Source organism: Mycetomoellerius zeteki, unplaced genomic scaffold (assembly GCF_001594055.1).
Source record: "Mycetomoellerius zeteki isolate Tzet28-1 unplaced genomic scaffold, Tzet1.0 scaffold138, whole genome shotgun sequence".
NCBI classification, from domain to species: Eukaryota; Metazoa; Arthropoda; class Insecta; order Hymenoptera; family Formicidae; genus Mycetomoellerius; species Mycetomoellerius zeteki.
Genome location: NW_017256319.1, coordinates 427,419 through 442,172, shown reverse-complemented (window position 1 = coordinate 442,172; position 14,754 = coordinate 427,419). Strand labels below are relative to the sequence as shown.

Sequence of the window (14,754 nt, the reverse complement as noted above, 5' to 3'; positions counted from 1 at the left end):
TGAGGTAATATCCCCGTCGATACGAGAAAATCTACAAAAGCTGTTTTTCCATTACAGTATTGCATTTTAATTAATTATCATATCACTCCCTTAATTATTTCAAAGATGGCATAACTTAAAAAACATGATTTTTTTAAAATTATCTTAATAAGTTAAATAAACACATTACCCTATCAAAAATGAACTAATTTCATAAAATTTGTCACAACTTAAAAAGGATGGTTTAAAAAAATTCGTCAAAATCATCACAACTTAAAAAAGATGATTTTTAATAGTTGTAAAACGGAAATTATAACAAAACTGACATTTCATCGTATGTTCTTTTTGCCGATATTAACTGTCGATAATTTTTTGTAAAGTTAAAAAATAGTTTTTCTTCTTTCCTGAGAAAATTTAACTTTTTGTGTGTGATTTTAGAAGTAAGAGAGTGACATCATGGTACACGGATTTATCAACTACTGATAAGGATACAAATAGATAAAAAATGTTCCTATGGAGGATACACAGGAATCGCTCAATGCCGATGAAAAGCGAGGGAAGTGCAAGTTGTACAAAAATAACTATCATCCTCAAATGCAACACGTTTTCATTTTACTTGCAAAAAAACATTTGACGACAATTATTATTTGCAATAATTATAATACGACTGAAAGCGAATAAAACTTTTTTTTCATTAATCCATTTTCTAATAAAATATAACATTTATTTCTTTAAATAAATAATCATTTAGATATCATAAACTTTCATCGCACAATGTTTATTTGACGATATTATGCTTTAACCTTTCGAATTTTCAGTCTTATTCTACGGTGTTCTCTGTACACTGCCGCGCCCGCTGGAAGATTAATAATATTTCTATCCAAAATCAAGAAAGACGCAACAGAAAAATTAAATTGCTTATATATTGTTAGATATTTATTACAGGAAAATGTACAAACAATTCTAACATTTTAGTTTAAATTTTGATTGATTATAATTAAATTTACTATCAGTCAAGGATAAAATCCTTAATAAATAATAAATTTAAAATTTTCTATGTAAACTATAAATTTTCAATTTAAAAATTTAAATATATTTTAAACAAAGTTTAATTTAGTAAAAATAATTCAACATGTATTCTTTTCTTTTTATTCTTTTCCATTTATATGTGTATTTTTTTCTTTTCCTTTCTTTAGTCTTGGTATTTGTTCTCTTATCGACAATTGTTAAATCAAAATTACCCCCCCCCCAATATTTTGGTTGAAAGAAATAGAGGGTATACAATATTTAAAAACTTCCGCACAATTTCTTTTTTTTTTTAGAATTTTCAATAAATAAAACAGAACTTTACTATAAGACAATTTATTATGTTCTTTCCATTACATCAAGATTTTCAAAAGACGTCCACAGAACGTATAACGTTCTCTAGATATTCTTTAGATAACCACAGCAGAACTATGTTGTCTGGATTACTAAAGTATCACTTATTAAACGCTAAAGTATCACTTACTAAACACTCTGACAGGATAAGTATAAAGACCTTTCTTGTAATTTTCTACGTTAGTAATATGATGAACTCTAGTTTCCTCCTGACCGTCGCTTATATATTCCAAAACAAAGTGCTTTTCCTCGCAACTTTTAGCTACAACAATTAATATTTTTTATTTTATTTGTCTCAGCAATGTTGAACATAATTCGACAACAAAAAGTGAAAGGCAAAAAATATTCAAAAATCAGAACTTATCGACCAAAATTCAACCAAAAAGTTATTTACTCACTATTATTATTATTATTATCTTTCTCGACTTTAATTTCCTTCCGATCATTTCCCACCACATGTATGCTTAATTTTCTAAAATTACTTCCATTATCCGTGTGCTTTGCAAAAAATTCTCTCAGATCGTTGATCTTTATATCCTTTATTGCAAGCATTTCCCTCTTGAATCTATCAAAAACATATTCCCCCTTCGTTATCTCACTCCAGTTTGTATAAACTTCATTTTCAATATCGTTATCGACAGCATAATTGTATAATTGCTTTTCGAATTTCTCCTTAAAAACATCTAATTCCTTTTCTGAAATCTCTTTCAAAATCTCATTAAATATTTTTAAAAGTGCCTCGATCTGCTGATCCATATGCTCGGTTGAGCATTTATTTGCATCAGTCGTAATAGAATACCCTATAGCTGAAGTTTCATTGTCATTTTCGCACGAGAAAAATTTGAAATCCTCAGAGCATAATATAGCATAATCATTCATTATTATCTGAAAACAAATATAGATGAATGTGTTACCTGTATGTATAAAATCAATTGCAACAATCGAATATGTCATTCATATTTTTTCCGCTTTTATATGAAAATATGGATTAAATATGAATAAAACTAAAAATTGCATTGCATTAAAAAAATATACAAGATAATATTGTTTAATACATACTCTCATCAGATCGATTAATATTGATGATTCAATCGACGTGATACCGACTTGATAATAATTTATCACTGCAGAAGTTGGATTAGTTTCGTTAATATTTTTTAACTTGCAATAGCTTACGCCCAAAGGTATTTGAACGACTCTCATCTGCTGTACTGTATTACTAAACAATGGACCGCAATTAATTATTTTGAGACATTGCTGTATAGTCTCGATTGCATCATCCTGCGTTACGTTACCTTGCACGAGGCACTGGACGTACAAATGATCGGTAAAGGATTTCACAAAGCGTCGGAATTCTTTAAAATTCACATTAGACAGAGCAGTATGTCTGTCGACGCGTGTATAATGAATAAGTTTCAATACCGATAATTTCACGTCGCTATAAGAAAAAAGAAAGGAAATTATTGATCAGCAGAAATATAATCTGTTATATTTCATTTTAGAATATTAGTTGTTATAATTAATATGTATCATTAATAGTTTCTATCAGTTACGTAAAAATTGTATAATTGTCGCAATTGTGCTTAATAAGAAATAATCAGTACTCGGCAAGTTCATCTGGACTCGCAAATACATTCATAAGATATTCCGTATTTAGTAGTGGTAATCTGCAGGTTTCAAATAAAATATTCGTAACAAGTGCAGGATAGTCTACAATGCATTTTGCAATAGTTATCAACAAGAGCTGCAATAAGTAAAACAATGTATTTCGAAATTATGTTTATAAGAAAAAAAATAATATAAGAATCCTTGGTATAAGAAACATATTAAATAAAAAAACGTATAGTGAGAGTAATGGCATGGAAATTTCAGCGCATTTTATATATTTATTTCATATTTCAATATTTCATTAATAACACAGGTCTACAAAAAAGGGGGTCTTGGATGTTGTCGGGAAGCTGTGGGTCATTTCCGAAGTAATTTTCTCCGTAGAATCCGAATCTGAAACCAGAATTGGCCCATCACGTCAGGATTTTGAGATATTAGGGGATATATACTCGAAAAATGCGTTTTTATGCTACTTTAGAGGTTATGTACAGGACGCAACCAATTTTTTGGGTCTTTTGTGCTATTTGCATCATTTAGTAATATTCTTACCCTTCAAAATGAGATATTGATCGACTACCTACGATTTTTTTTCGCCAAGTTACGGGCATTTTAACCCACTTGCGTAACCGTTTTTCCCGTCTTTTTCGTTCCTGTTCTTAACAAACGTGAAACGACCACAAATATAACAAAAACTGTTAGGATCATTTAAACACTTACGCGGGGCCATTGTTAAGACAGCAAACAGTCACAATTGTGACTGTTTATATATTAGGACCTTGAATAACGGACAGCGCGTCTTGTGCGCTGCGGCTCTGAGTGCAAGGCGTCTACCAACTTTAAACAAATCATTAGTTTTAAACTTATTAATGCAATGAAAATGAAACTTTCCAGAACATTTGTTCATATCCGAATGAACAACTTTCTCGCTGAAAGTTTTAGGATGCTCGAAATTCGCTCGATAAACGAAGCACCTGAATGCATAAAAAAGGATATTTTGCAGGTGTGTATAAAAAAAATAATAAGTTGTTTGTTTATTGATAAATATCGGTTTTTCTTTCTTCACTATACGTGGAAAACTCTAATGATCATAACTTCGAAAATAGCAAAAAAACGCATTTTTCGAGTATATATCCTCAAATATCTCAAAATCCTGACGTGATAGGCCAATTCTGATTTCAGATTCGGATTCTACGCAGAAAATTACGTCGGAAATGACCCACAGCTTCCCAACAACAAAACCTTGTTGACCTGTGTAATATGTCGAAAGTTTTGGCCACACTTCCTCAGTCATCTTCACCAAACAATTTTTCTCTCGTATTAATCTGACACACATTCTTGAATACAAGGAGAATCACACCTCTAATACCATAATTAATATTGTATAATAACTGTAGCATTCGAGTAAAGGCTAAATTAAATTTAAAAAAAAAACAAATGTAGAGCTCAAAACTGGAAATATAAGAGATATAGTTTCTTTAATATTATAAAATTCCGTAATCACATGTTGTGGAGAATTAAAGAAGATAAAATTACATATGTAATTAAAGATTAGATATAAAATTGATTTTTTATTATTAATAAAAATATTATATTCTTACACCGATAAACGTCGACTTGACGTCGAATTGATGATTTCGACGTAGGGTCGACGTCGAATTGACGGTCATTTCTCACTGAATGATCTCAGCTTTGGATTTTCCATTTGTCTTTTTTTTTATTTGATCCTTACATGAATCTAACAATTACTGTAAAAAATTAATTACGGTATTAAAAGCTGCGATATTTTCAAGATTTACAACAAAATTAACATAAGACTAAAAAGTTACTTGAGACTGAAGAAGGCTGTAAATGTGACCGAAAAGAACGAAATTGTTAATGAAATATAAAATATATTTAGCTTGAAATTTAGCTTAAATTACCACACCGTTATTCTCATTAATTTTTATTGTTTATTATATTTTTATGTTTATAACTCCAATACATACTTGATTTTATACTTACGTGCAGTTTTTCGTTAAATCCGTTTATTTTGATTACAATACCTTTCTCACTGATACTGATCTTACATTCAAATCTAGCTAATAGAGCTGGATACAATTCATCAAACAAAAGCAATGTTAATACACGACAGTATATTTCCATGAGAACTGCACTGAAATGTCATTAATATGAATATTTGTTTCATTAAGATACAAGCGTATAATTATATAAAAATCGCGATATTGGTAACTGCACGTTGATGAAAATTTGTCTCAAAATTTTCCATACAGTTTTTCAAAATTTTTATGCAAATTTCGTAATCTTTTAAAGTATATAATTAATTTTATAACTTTTAAAACATTTTTTATATTTTTTAATGAGATTGAAATGCTTTTCGGGAGTGTCGAGAAAGTCTAATCACATATAGGTGCGCCCGAACAACATACATACATACATCTTTTTTTAAATTATTTATATGAATTCTGAAATTTTCTAAGATTTTTATGATTTTTCGTTTTATAATTTTTGATAAAATCTCTCTCTTATGAAATCTGAAAAAAGTTTAAAGTACTTTTCAGAAATTATAAAAAATTAGAGATCTTAGAATATTTTAAAATTCACATTTACGAAAAGTTCTGAGGAAAGGTACAGATTTTTAAAAATCCTAAATTGTCTCATGTGACCCAAAAAATTCAGAGGAAAATTTTCACTAAGGTAGTTAAGAATTATTAGTATAGAATGTGTGTGTGTGGATCCAAAATATAGTAGTAGTACTACTACGATGTACTATACACTTTCTATGTATGCTATTACTTACTTCTTTGGCGACTGAATTCCTAAAGAAGAAACAAATTGTAAATTTATATAACATTTCGGCAAACGAAACTTAGGAGACAGGCGATACCAAATTTCTGATATATGATCATTGTATATTTTTACAGGATATTTCGGAACTTCCGCTGGTATCGGTATTAAAGAGAAATCGCTAGCAATGAATACATTCTTTAATGGTAAATGAAAATCCGGCAACGGCTCGATGGATTTCAAGCGTTCGATCCATTCTTTTGGTATCTCGGTATATGTATATTCATAACAATTTTCACGAGACTGAACTTCATGATAATCGGAAGGCAAAGAACGATGTTTTTCTAGCAAAATCGCGGTCTCTGGCATCAAATAATTCAAACACTTTTGTATAGCTTCTGGGTTATACTCAATACAAATAAGTTCATTTGCAATTATATAATCACGTGGCGGATAGAAATGCATATCCTTACACAAATTTACTACATAATCCACTGAATCTTTTTCATTAATAAATCTAAAAAGACCTCAAATTATTTGTTTCACACACATTTTTGACAGCTTTTCTTTTTCAACTATATCTCTCTTTATATATCTTTCTTTATTTATTTCTAAAATAAATTTACCTAAAATCGTTTTCCATCATCTTGTAAATGTCGTAGTGAATAATCCTTTTATGAGGATCTTCTTTTTTTAGTAAATTAATAAAGGAAAATATCGCATCTAAAACATCTTCCAGATATTTTTCTTCCTCATTGGAGAATATTATAGTAAACTTTAACACAGCATATACTGAATTATGTCTTAAGAAGTTTTCAATCTCACAATGAACTTCTTTACTGGATCCTACATAACTCGTAATTTTTTTGCGTAAATAACTTATTAAAGAACCTTTTCCTTTATACCCCATAACCCATGCGATATATTCATGTGGTTTACTTCTATAAAAATCAGGTGGCAAAGGTATCGTCCACCTTACTTGTAACTGCAAAGGATAATTGTTGTTTTATTTTATATTATACATATATTCATTATAAAAATAATTCTTTTGAAATTTGAAATTTTAATCACGTACTTCATCTTCTTGTTTAAACTTCATATACGATTTATGACAGCTTGTTTCAGTAAACATTTTTCGGATACTGGGAATATCAAAATAAACACTATCTTTTTTTTTAAAGTCATCGAGATATAATTCATTATTTGGTATATCAGCAAAACACGTCGCGATATATTGTTCTAATGTGTCCAGTGATAGTATAGCCTACAAAAACACATGTATTATGTTATATGAATGAACTATATTTGATAAGTAATCGGTGATTCTCATAGCAATTTGGACTGACAATGAGTTATGTACCTGTATAGCTATTTTCATTCTGTCAGCGCTGTAATGGCAATTTTTGAATTTGTGCAGTTCTTCGTACAATTTATCATCATCTATATTGTTGCTAAAGGTCATAAAATTGTCCCAAATAAACTTGTTGGCTGGATCAGTTTCCGCGAAGGAGGACAACGGTTGCTTCTGCTTATTCTTGGCACAAGGTACGAATTGAAACTCTATATGAACATGACATATAAAGACTGAAAGTTACACTAACTTATTATGATTATAATTTATATACCGTTTTTAATGTCCTCTCGCTCTCGTATAATGGAATCTTTCTTCATCAAGGGTTTAATGAAACATTGAGCAAAACGATCGAGAGCTGATAACAAATGCCCTTCTTGGATATTGAAGTAAAATGTTGTATGTTCGTAATCAATTGAGGCGTCAACAGATCCGCCACGCTCTTTGATAAATGCTTCAAAATTGTTTTCCTGCATAAGATGACACTTATATATTTACCCTCTGAATTCTTTTTAGTGAAATCTCACTCTAGAGAGTGAAAATTGAGCCAATCTCGATAGTGACGCAATTTTCAATCTTTAAGAACAAGATTTTACTCTTTGGAATGTTATTAACTTGAAAAGTTTAAAGAGTGCGATATACGAATAAATGAAATTTTATACTGAATCATGTTTTATTACTTGTGGGTATTTTTCGGATCCCATAAAAATCATACGCTTGAGGAAATTTGCCATGCCTGGAATTTCTGGTGGATCGTTGAAACATCCTACTCTCACACTTAAGCCACATACTGTCTGTTTAAAAGAAAATAAATAGACATATGCAATATACATGATGCATTATACATTGTATTAAATGGAAAAATTAACACATAATCAATGGAATAATCCGTAAACTTCAAATTGTACCACATATTTAAAAATAGATTTATTGAAACTTTTTTGCAGATAGTGGAGAACATCAAATTTTTTAACGGAAGCTTTTAACAAATATGATAATAGTTCTTGCGAAGACAAATTCCTTTCATGATTTTACCATCTATCTTCAATATTACAATATCAACGTTTTTCTAATGACAGGTTAAGAAAGAATTTGACACAATTTATATCCTAAAATGCAAATAAATTATCTTGTTTATACCTTTTTTTTGTCCGTCTCATTGTTTTGATCTTGAGAAACGTATGTTTTTGAATATACATCTGATATGAGCAAAGCCGTTAAACCATTTTGTAATCTGATAACTCTAAATTTAAAAGACAAAATAAACAATAATGAAATATATGGTCAGTGAGAATGTTGGTCATTTAAAAAAATCTAATCTTTCCTTGTACAAGATGGATTAATTAATTGTAACGTTTGTTTCAAAAGATTAATACTATTATACAATATTTCTCGAGCTTATTTAGATCAAAATTATTCTTTTTACTAAGTATGTGCCTTTATGTTACCTGTAATCCTTCTTATCGTTTTCCGATTTGATGGGCGTCTCCAGATATTCAACTCGATACCGATCATCGTCTTCAATACGCTCCATCTCTGCAGGCAATATATATATGACGTGCAGAAAATCGAAATGAGAAGATCCGATCTGAGAACTCGATAATAGGATTTTAAGGATTGAGAGTGTTTAATTTTCTAGTAGACTGGGAGCAATTTTAACTGTATCCGACACTCGTTTTTCTTTCTTCGTGGCGCTTATCTTTCAACAAGGATCAAACGTCTAATAATTTGTATGTTGTAACTAGACGCACGTATATAGAGAGAATAAACCGAGTCTTAGATATGCTTACTTATTTGTGTTATTTTCACAGCGATTTAGGGCAGATATTCATAGTCGATTCTTCTTCTTAAAACTGTCTTAAGTAGTCTTAAGATGTGAATAAATCAATTACAGAGCCCGCATTAACGAACTACGATAGAAAATTTTTTAGCTCTCTAAAAAAAAATATTTTGAAAAATAAAATTTAAAATATCCGTTTCTAAAGCTAAAACTACTTTCATGACTCATGCAGATAGTCCGACTGTTTATTGTCCAATGATACATCGATTTATTTTATATCGTATTAAACTATAATAATATAACTAATAATACTAAAGCAAAATTTTTTTTGTTTCTTACACTTTGGTCCTATGATAATCTGAACCCAATTCGACTAATAGGCATACCGAAATGAAAAAGCTCTAGTTTACGACTGACCGATATATACCAACACACGCGTCAATTATTATATTATCAATTGGTTGAAAAAAATAGAGTATACAATATTTAAAAATTCCCGCACAATTTCTTTTTTTTTTTTAGAACTTCCAATATATAAAATGGATTATATATGAATAAAACAAAGAATTGCATTGCATTAAAAAAATATACAAGACAATATTGTTTAATACATACTCTCATCAGATCGATTAATACTGATGATTAAATCGACGTGATACCGATTTGATAATAATTTATCACTGCAGAAGTTGGATTAGTTTCGTTAATATTTTTTAACTTGCAATAGCTTACGCCCAAAGGTATTTGAACGACTCTCATCTGCTGTACTGTATTACTAAACAATGGACCGCAATTAATTATTTTGAGACATTGCTGTATAGTCTCGATTACATCATCCAGCGTTACGTTACCTTGCACGAGGCACTGGACGTACAAATGATCGGTAAAGGATTTCACAAAGCGTCGGAATTCTTTAAAATTCACATTAGACAGAGCAGTATGTCTGTCGACGCGTGTATAATGAACAAGTTTCAATACCGATAATTTCACGTCGCTATAAGAAAAAAGAAAGGAAATTATTGATCAGCAGAAATATAATCTGTTATATTTCATTTTAGAATATTAGTTGTTATAACTAATATGTATCATTAATAGTTTCTATCAGTTACGTAAAAATTGTATAATTGTTGCAATTGTGCTTAATAAGAAATAATCAGTACTCGGCAAGTTCATCTGGACAATAGGAAGTTTTTGCAATATCATTTATTATCCAGATATAGTGAACGTTAAGGTCACGTTATTTTTTTCTTAACAACTTATTAAGAAAAGGATAATATGACTTTACATTTACCTTATCTGGATCCATTATTGCAAAAACTCATTATTGTCTTTCTCTGCGGAAACGCGTCCACAGTGACTGTATCCGTATCACGTATCATTTCTTTAATATTTCGGCGAAATACTGATCAAATACTGACTTCAAGTGGATTATGATCGTATCGTATCTGTGTATCAAAATGATATGTAGATAAGATACGCAGACACGACGGCGTCTTTATTCCTGATATTTTTAATTCTTAGCACTCAAGGCTTCAGTTCTCATGGAGGTAGAGGATGATAGATTGAATTTTTTTGATGTTATAGTGAGTAGGGATAATGAGTTGATATAGAGTTCGATTGGTATTATAAGTCGATCTTCTCGGGTAGATATTTGAACTTTTGGTCGCAGCACCCGGTTTCTCAAAAGATAGGTACAATCGCGGGATTAGTAGATTGATAGGATGGTCTTGCTCTCGAATCCTAAATTTCACTTTGATAATTTCTGTTTCATAATTAAAATATTGTTAGAGAATGATGCAGATTTACAAGCATTATTGGATGAAAATTCAGCACAACCCACTTTAGAACTTGCTAGAGAATTAAATGTTGATCGTACAACAGTTATTAAACATTTACGTGATATATTGTTTAAATGAATTAGTTTTTGAGAAAAAAAACCCTCAAAACTAAATCACACTCCTAATATTTAAAAAAAAGTCCGATTTGTATAACCACGTTTATAAAATAATATTGTCTATTAATTTTATAGGTATAAGTTCCTCGATTTACAATCGTTTTCTCAACTTTATCTTGTAACACAGAACAGAAACATTAGAATTCTTGCTCTACTTGCAATTATTATGTTATCAAATTGAGTGGTCTGTTTATAATTACTCTGATTGTAACTACGATTTGTAACTACTACGATTTATCAGTCATAGTTAATGAAACGATAACTTTTATGGGTACGATATTCGTAGTAATGTGTATACATATAAGGTCGAGTTTATATACATCCCAATGTGCAATCAATTACACACATAACTAATTTTTCTATTTTGTTCTCGAAAACCGTTTATTAAGTTTAAGATTAAAAATAAAAAAATATTAGGTACCGCGGAAAGTTCGTGTCATTTTTTCAAGAGATGTTTATAAAATGTGCGAAAGTAATACGCTGTATAAAAACATGCAAAAATGATATAGTTAAATAATTTAGAAGCGCAGCGACATATACAGTTTATACGCATATATTATATCAGTGATTGAAAATAATTTTGTTCCATTTTGATTTAATTCTGGTAAACTGTGCATTGTATACTGGTCTAGTCGTCTCTCGTTGTCACACGTCGGAGAAACGCGCGTGCTCCGCTATCGACCAGAAACCCTAGTCCTCCTCCACGTCTCGTCACTTCTCGCCCAGTCTCGATCCACCGCGGCGTCTGAACGCACTCTCGGCTGAATCCCAGCTCGCCGGGGCGCGGCAACGCCTGCCGAAGCATCCCCGAGGATCGGCCGTTGAACGTGAATACTTCCATCTCGCGTGCTCCGATGACAGACCGGACATCGGTGCGAAGATGACGAGAGAGAGACTGACGGATCGGTAGCTAAACATCAATCTGTATCTATATTTTCCTAAAGAAGATGAGAAGCTCATATCCTGCTGATGTTTGAGTTTGTATCTGTGTCTCTCCGAGAGATCGGATTCAGCATGGCAATAAGTGTGGCTGAAGTGTTATTGTCGACGGTATTAATTAAGGAAACAATTAGATATTAGAAGCGTAACGACGGTGCCTCGCCGCTGCAACTTAAAATTGCACTATAAGAAGATTTTGAAGATTCTATCTGAGTGTTGTTACTGAAAAAAATATTACTGAATATGTATCATGTTCAAGCATTTCGCGCGTTATATCTGCGAAATCATAGACATCTAAAAACAGCTGTTTGAGAGTTTCATCTCTTCAAGTTCACATGCGCAAGGACGCAGGATTCGACCGAATGTATGTATGTCTTATTTCAGGTTTCGCCTGTTGACAATATTAATATTATTTGTGATTTATATACTTTAAGATTAATAAATAAAATTAGTCTCTAAAATTCGCATTATTTCTATAAGTTTCTTTTGTTTTAAACCAAAAAATTTTATTTTAAATATTTATAGATAACTAATAAAGAATTTCAAGAATCTTTACGAAGATAGTTTTTCTATATTTATTTGCTCTAAAATTTAAGATTGAATTTATTATTAAATTTATATTATATTATTATTAAATTTATAATTAAAGAAAATAAAATTGTGAAAAATCAAATATTTATTTTATATTCAAATAAAATATTTAAAATCACAAACAAAATTATATTTAATTATAATTATCAGGGATGCATCGAATGTCGGATATCCAGCGTCAAATTCTTTTCGGATATCCGATATCTGGTCGGATATCCGGTAGAGCAATTCTTCGACCGGATACTAGAAATTTCCGGATATCCTGTCGGATATCTAGAAAAAGGCTTCCAAGAAAAAAGATAAAAATAGCGATAATAATTTTCTTTATCTTTCCAGCGTGAAAAGAAAAAAAGAGGAAAGAGAAAAAGGGAGAGAGAGAGAGAGAGAGAGAGAGAGAGAGAGAGAGAGAGATGACCTGTACAAAAAAGTCAGTTGAAAAGAATACAATTTTACATTAATAATGCAAACTATCAATATAAAATGTCAATCAAATATATATTACCGGTATACTAATGATATTCGGCCGGAGAGTAAAAAAGTGCCGGATAATTCCGGATATTTCCCGGATATCCGATACCTCCCTAATAATTATTAGACCGATGAGAAAAAACAATTAAGAAAAAAATAAATTTATTTTTGATTAAAAAAGGATCTTAGTGCTCAATTATTATATATTTTAAAGTGAAGTGTTGTATACATATCCAAAATTATATTTATTATTGTTTATGAATATTTTTATACAAATATTTCAATACAAGATTGATTTTGATAAAATTAAGTATTAAAAAATAAGAAGTTTAATATTTAATTGAATTCAAATGTTCTCTCCTCAGTGTATTTAAAATTAAATTAAAAATGTCCGATTTTATTATTTGTTTATATACTATGATTTTTGTCAAAACAAATTTATTCTGAATTAATTAAAAAATTCGTAAACAAAATATTTAATTATTTCATAAAGCATTATATATCAAGAAATAATATTCATACAACATTATAATACTCATACAAGACACCTCATTTGAAGGACGTCACATAAACGTCACGATATTTATACGATGTCGTCGTATATATATCGTGACGTTTATGTGACATCCCTTGAATGACGTGGTGTGTGTATATGGATAATTTTATCTTTTGTTGTAGAAGCATGAAGAAAAAACATCTGGAACATTAACATTAGTATATAGCTGTGCTGACGATGTTCTAGGAATACAATCGATGGATGCACCTGCTCTGGAAATGTATACGTCATTAAACATAATATACAACCAAGTAGATCTAAGAAGAAAAAAATGAGCAAAACTCTGAATGAGATGGAAAAGAGACAGAAGAGATAATGCTGAGGCTCCACCCATTAGATTATCGCGTAGACACGCCGCAATCAATTATTATCATTGAGAAGAGCTTAAGGCGTTGCAAATAGTTATTAATATAAATACGGCAAAAGCTCCGTTTCACTTGCTTGATAGAACTCGAACAGGCCTCATCCAGATTATGTGTGACCAATTATTTTTTTATTATACATATCGATGAAAAAATACAATATGTATATTCAACATCTATAGAAAAAACACGGTTCACAGGCTGGCGATCAAAAAATAGATATAAAAACTTAAAATCGAAGAAGTTAAAAGAAGGTCAAGATCAAACAGTGTGTCAAACAAACATAAATTGGTTCAAATAATAAACAAGAGTCGACGAACATCTTGGAAGAGCAGCTTCGTTGCCTGTGTAAAAGTTATCGCTTAACATACGCGTGGAATCGAAAAATAGGGACAAGTCGTGGCGATTAGACCGAAACGCCCCTTAAATGAGTGTAACGATATATTATTTATATGTGCCGACAGAATAGCAGCGATGCTCCATAATCAACATTCTAGAAGTCTTCCAGGTCAGTACAACGGCCACTAAATTAACCGCAAAATGTCAACGAGAGGATAGATCGCATAGTGAAATAATCACGCTCAAAATCTCATAATTCTTCATCTCTCGTAATCGTCATTACGAAATTCATGGATCACAAGAACATATCGCTTCGTAAAGGAAATGTGAGTCTAATGAGAAGGAGAGAAACAACGAAAATAGAGACACTTTTTGCCAATCCTCAGCTCACTTAGATAGACAATCATTGAGAGAATAGAACCTGATTCGATGCAGAATATATATGTTTGCGTATTTTGAATTTTTTGGGATGCGTGCTACGCTACGGGCTAATTCCTATAAATATTGCGCTACGTTCGACGTATTTATTTATACACTATTCATTGCGAATTAAAATGTTCATGAGCTTTGCAATGAGTAATCGTGTCTATGGGAAGATACAATAATAAAAAAAGAGACGATAAAATACGATACATGATAAAAAAAAGGAAACTCTCTTGATCA

At 30.7% G+C, this 14,754-nt stretch overlaps 1 protein-coding gene across 1 annotated transcript; it reads right to left on the bottom strand.

Annotated features, from left to right (window-relative positions):
• Positions 1-1,481: 1,481 nt before the first annotated feature.
• Positions 1,482-8,646, bottom strand: LOC108731782 (nardilysin). Its single transcript, XM_018462285.1, has 13 exons — positions 8,551-8,646; positions 8,243-8,345; positions 7,783-7,896; positions 7,377-7,572; positions 7,112-7,311; positions 6,827-7,015; positions 6,378-6,736; positions 5,765-6,268; positions 4,969-5,119; positions 2,964-3,103; positions 2,419-2,797; positions 1,754-2,244; positions 1,482-1,614 (listed from the first exon to the last, which is right to left on the bottom strand). The coding sequence occupies exons 1-13, from the start codon at positions 8,634-8,636 to the stop codon at positions 1,482-1,484; spliced, it is 3,045 nt and encodes a 1,014-aa protein (XP_018317787.1). The 5' UTR covers positions 8,637-8,646.
• Positions 8,647-14,754: the final 6,108 nt, after the last annotated feature.

Excerpts from the sequence above, each read along its gene's own strand:
- LOC108731782 (XM_018462285.1), bottom strand. The coding sequence starts at position 8,636 with ATGGAGCGTATTGAAGACGATGATCGGTATCGAGTTGAATATCTGGAG. Across the intron at positions 7,573-7,782 it reads GATCCGAAAAATACCCACAA|GAAAACAATTTTGAAGCATT; the intron begins GTAATAAAACAT and ends CATCTTATGCAG. Across the intron at positions 5,120-5,764 it reads GGAATTCAGTCGCCAAAGAA|TGCAGTTCTCATGGAAATAT; the intron begins GTAAGTAATAGC and ends ATGACATTTCAG.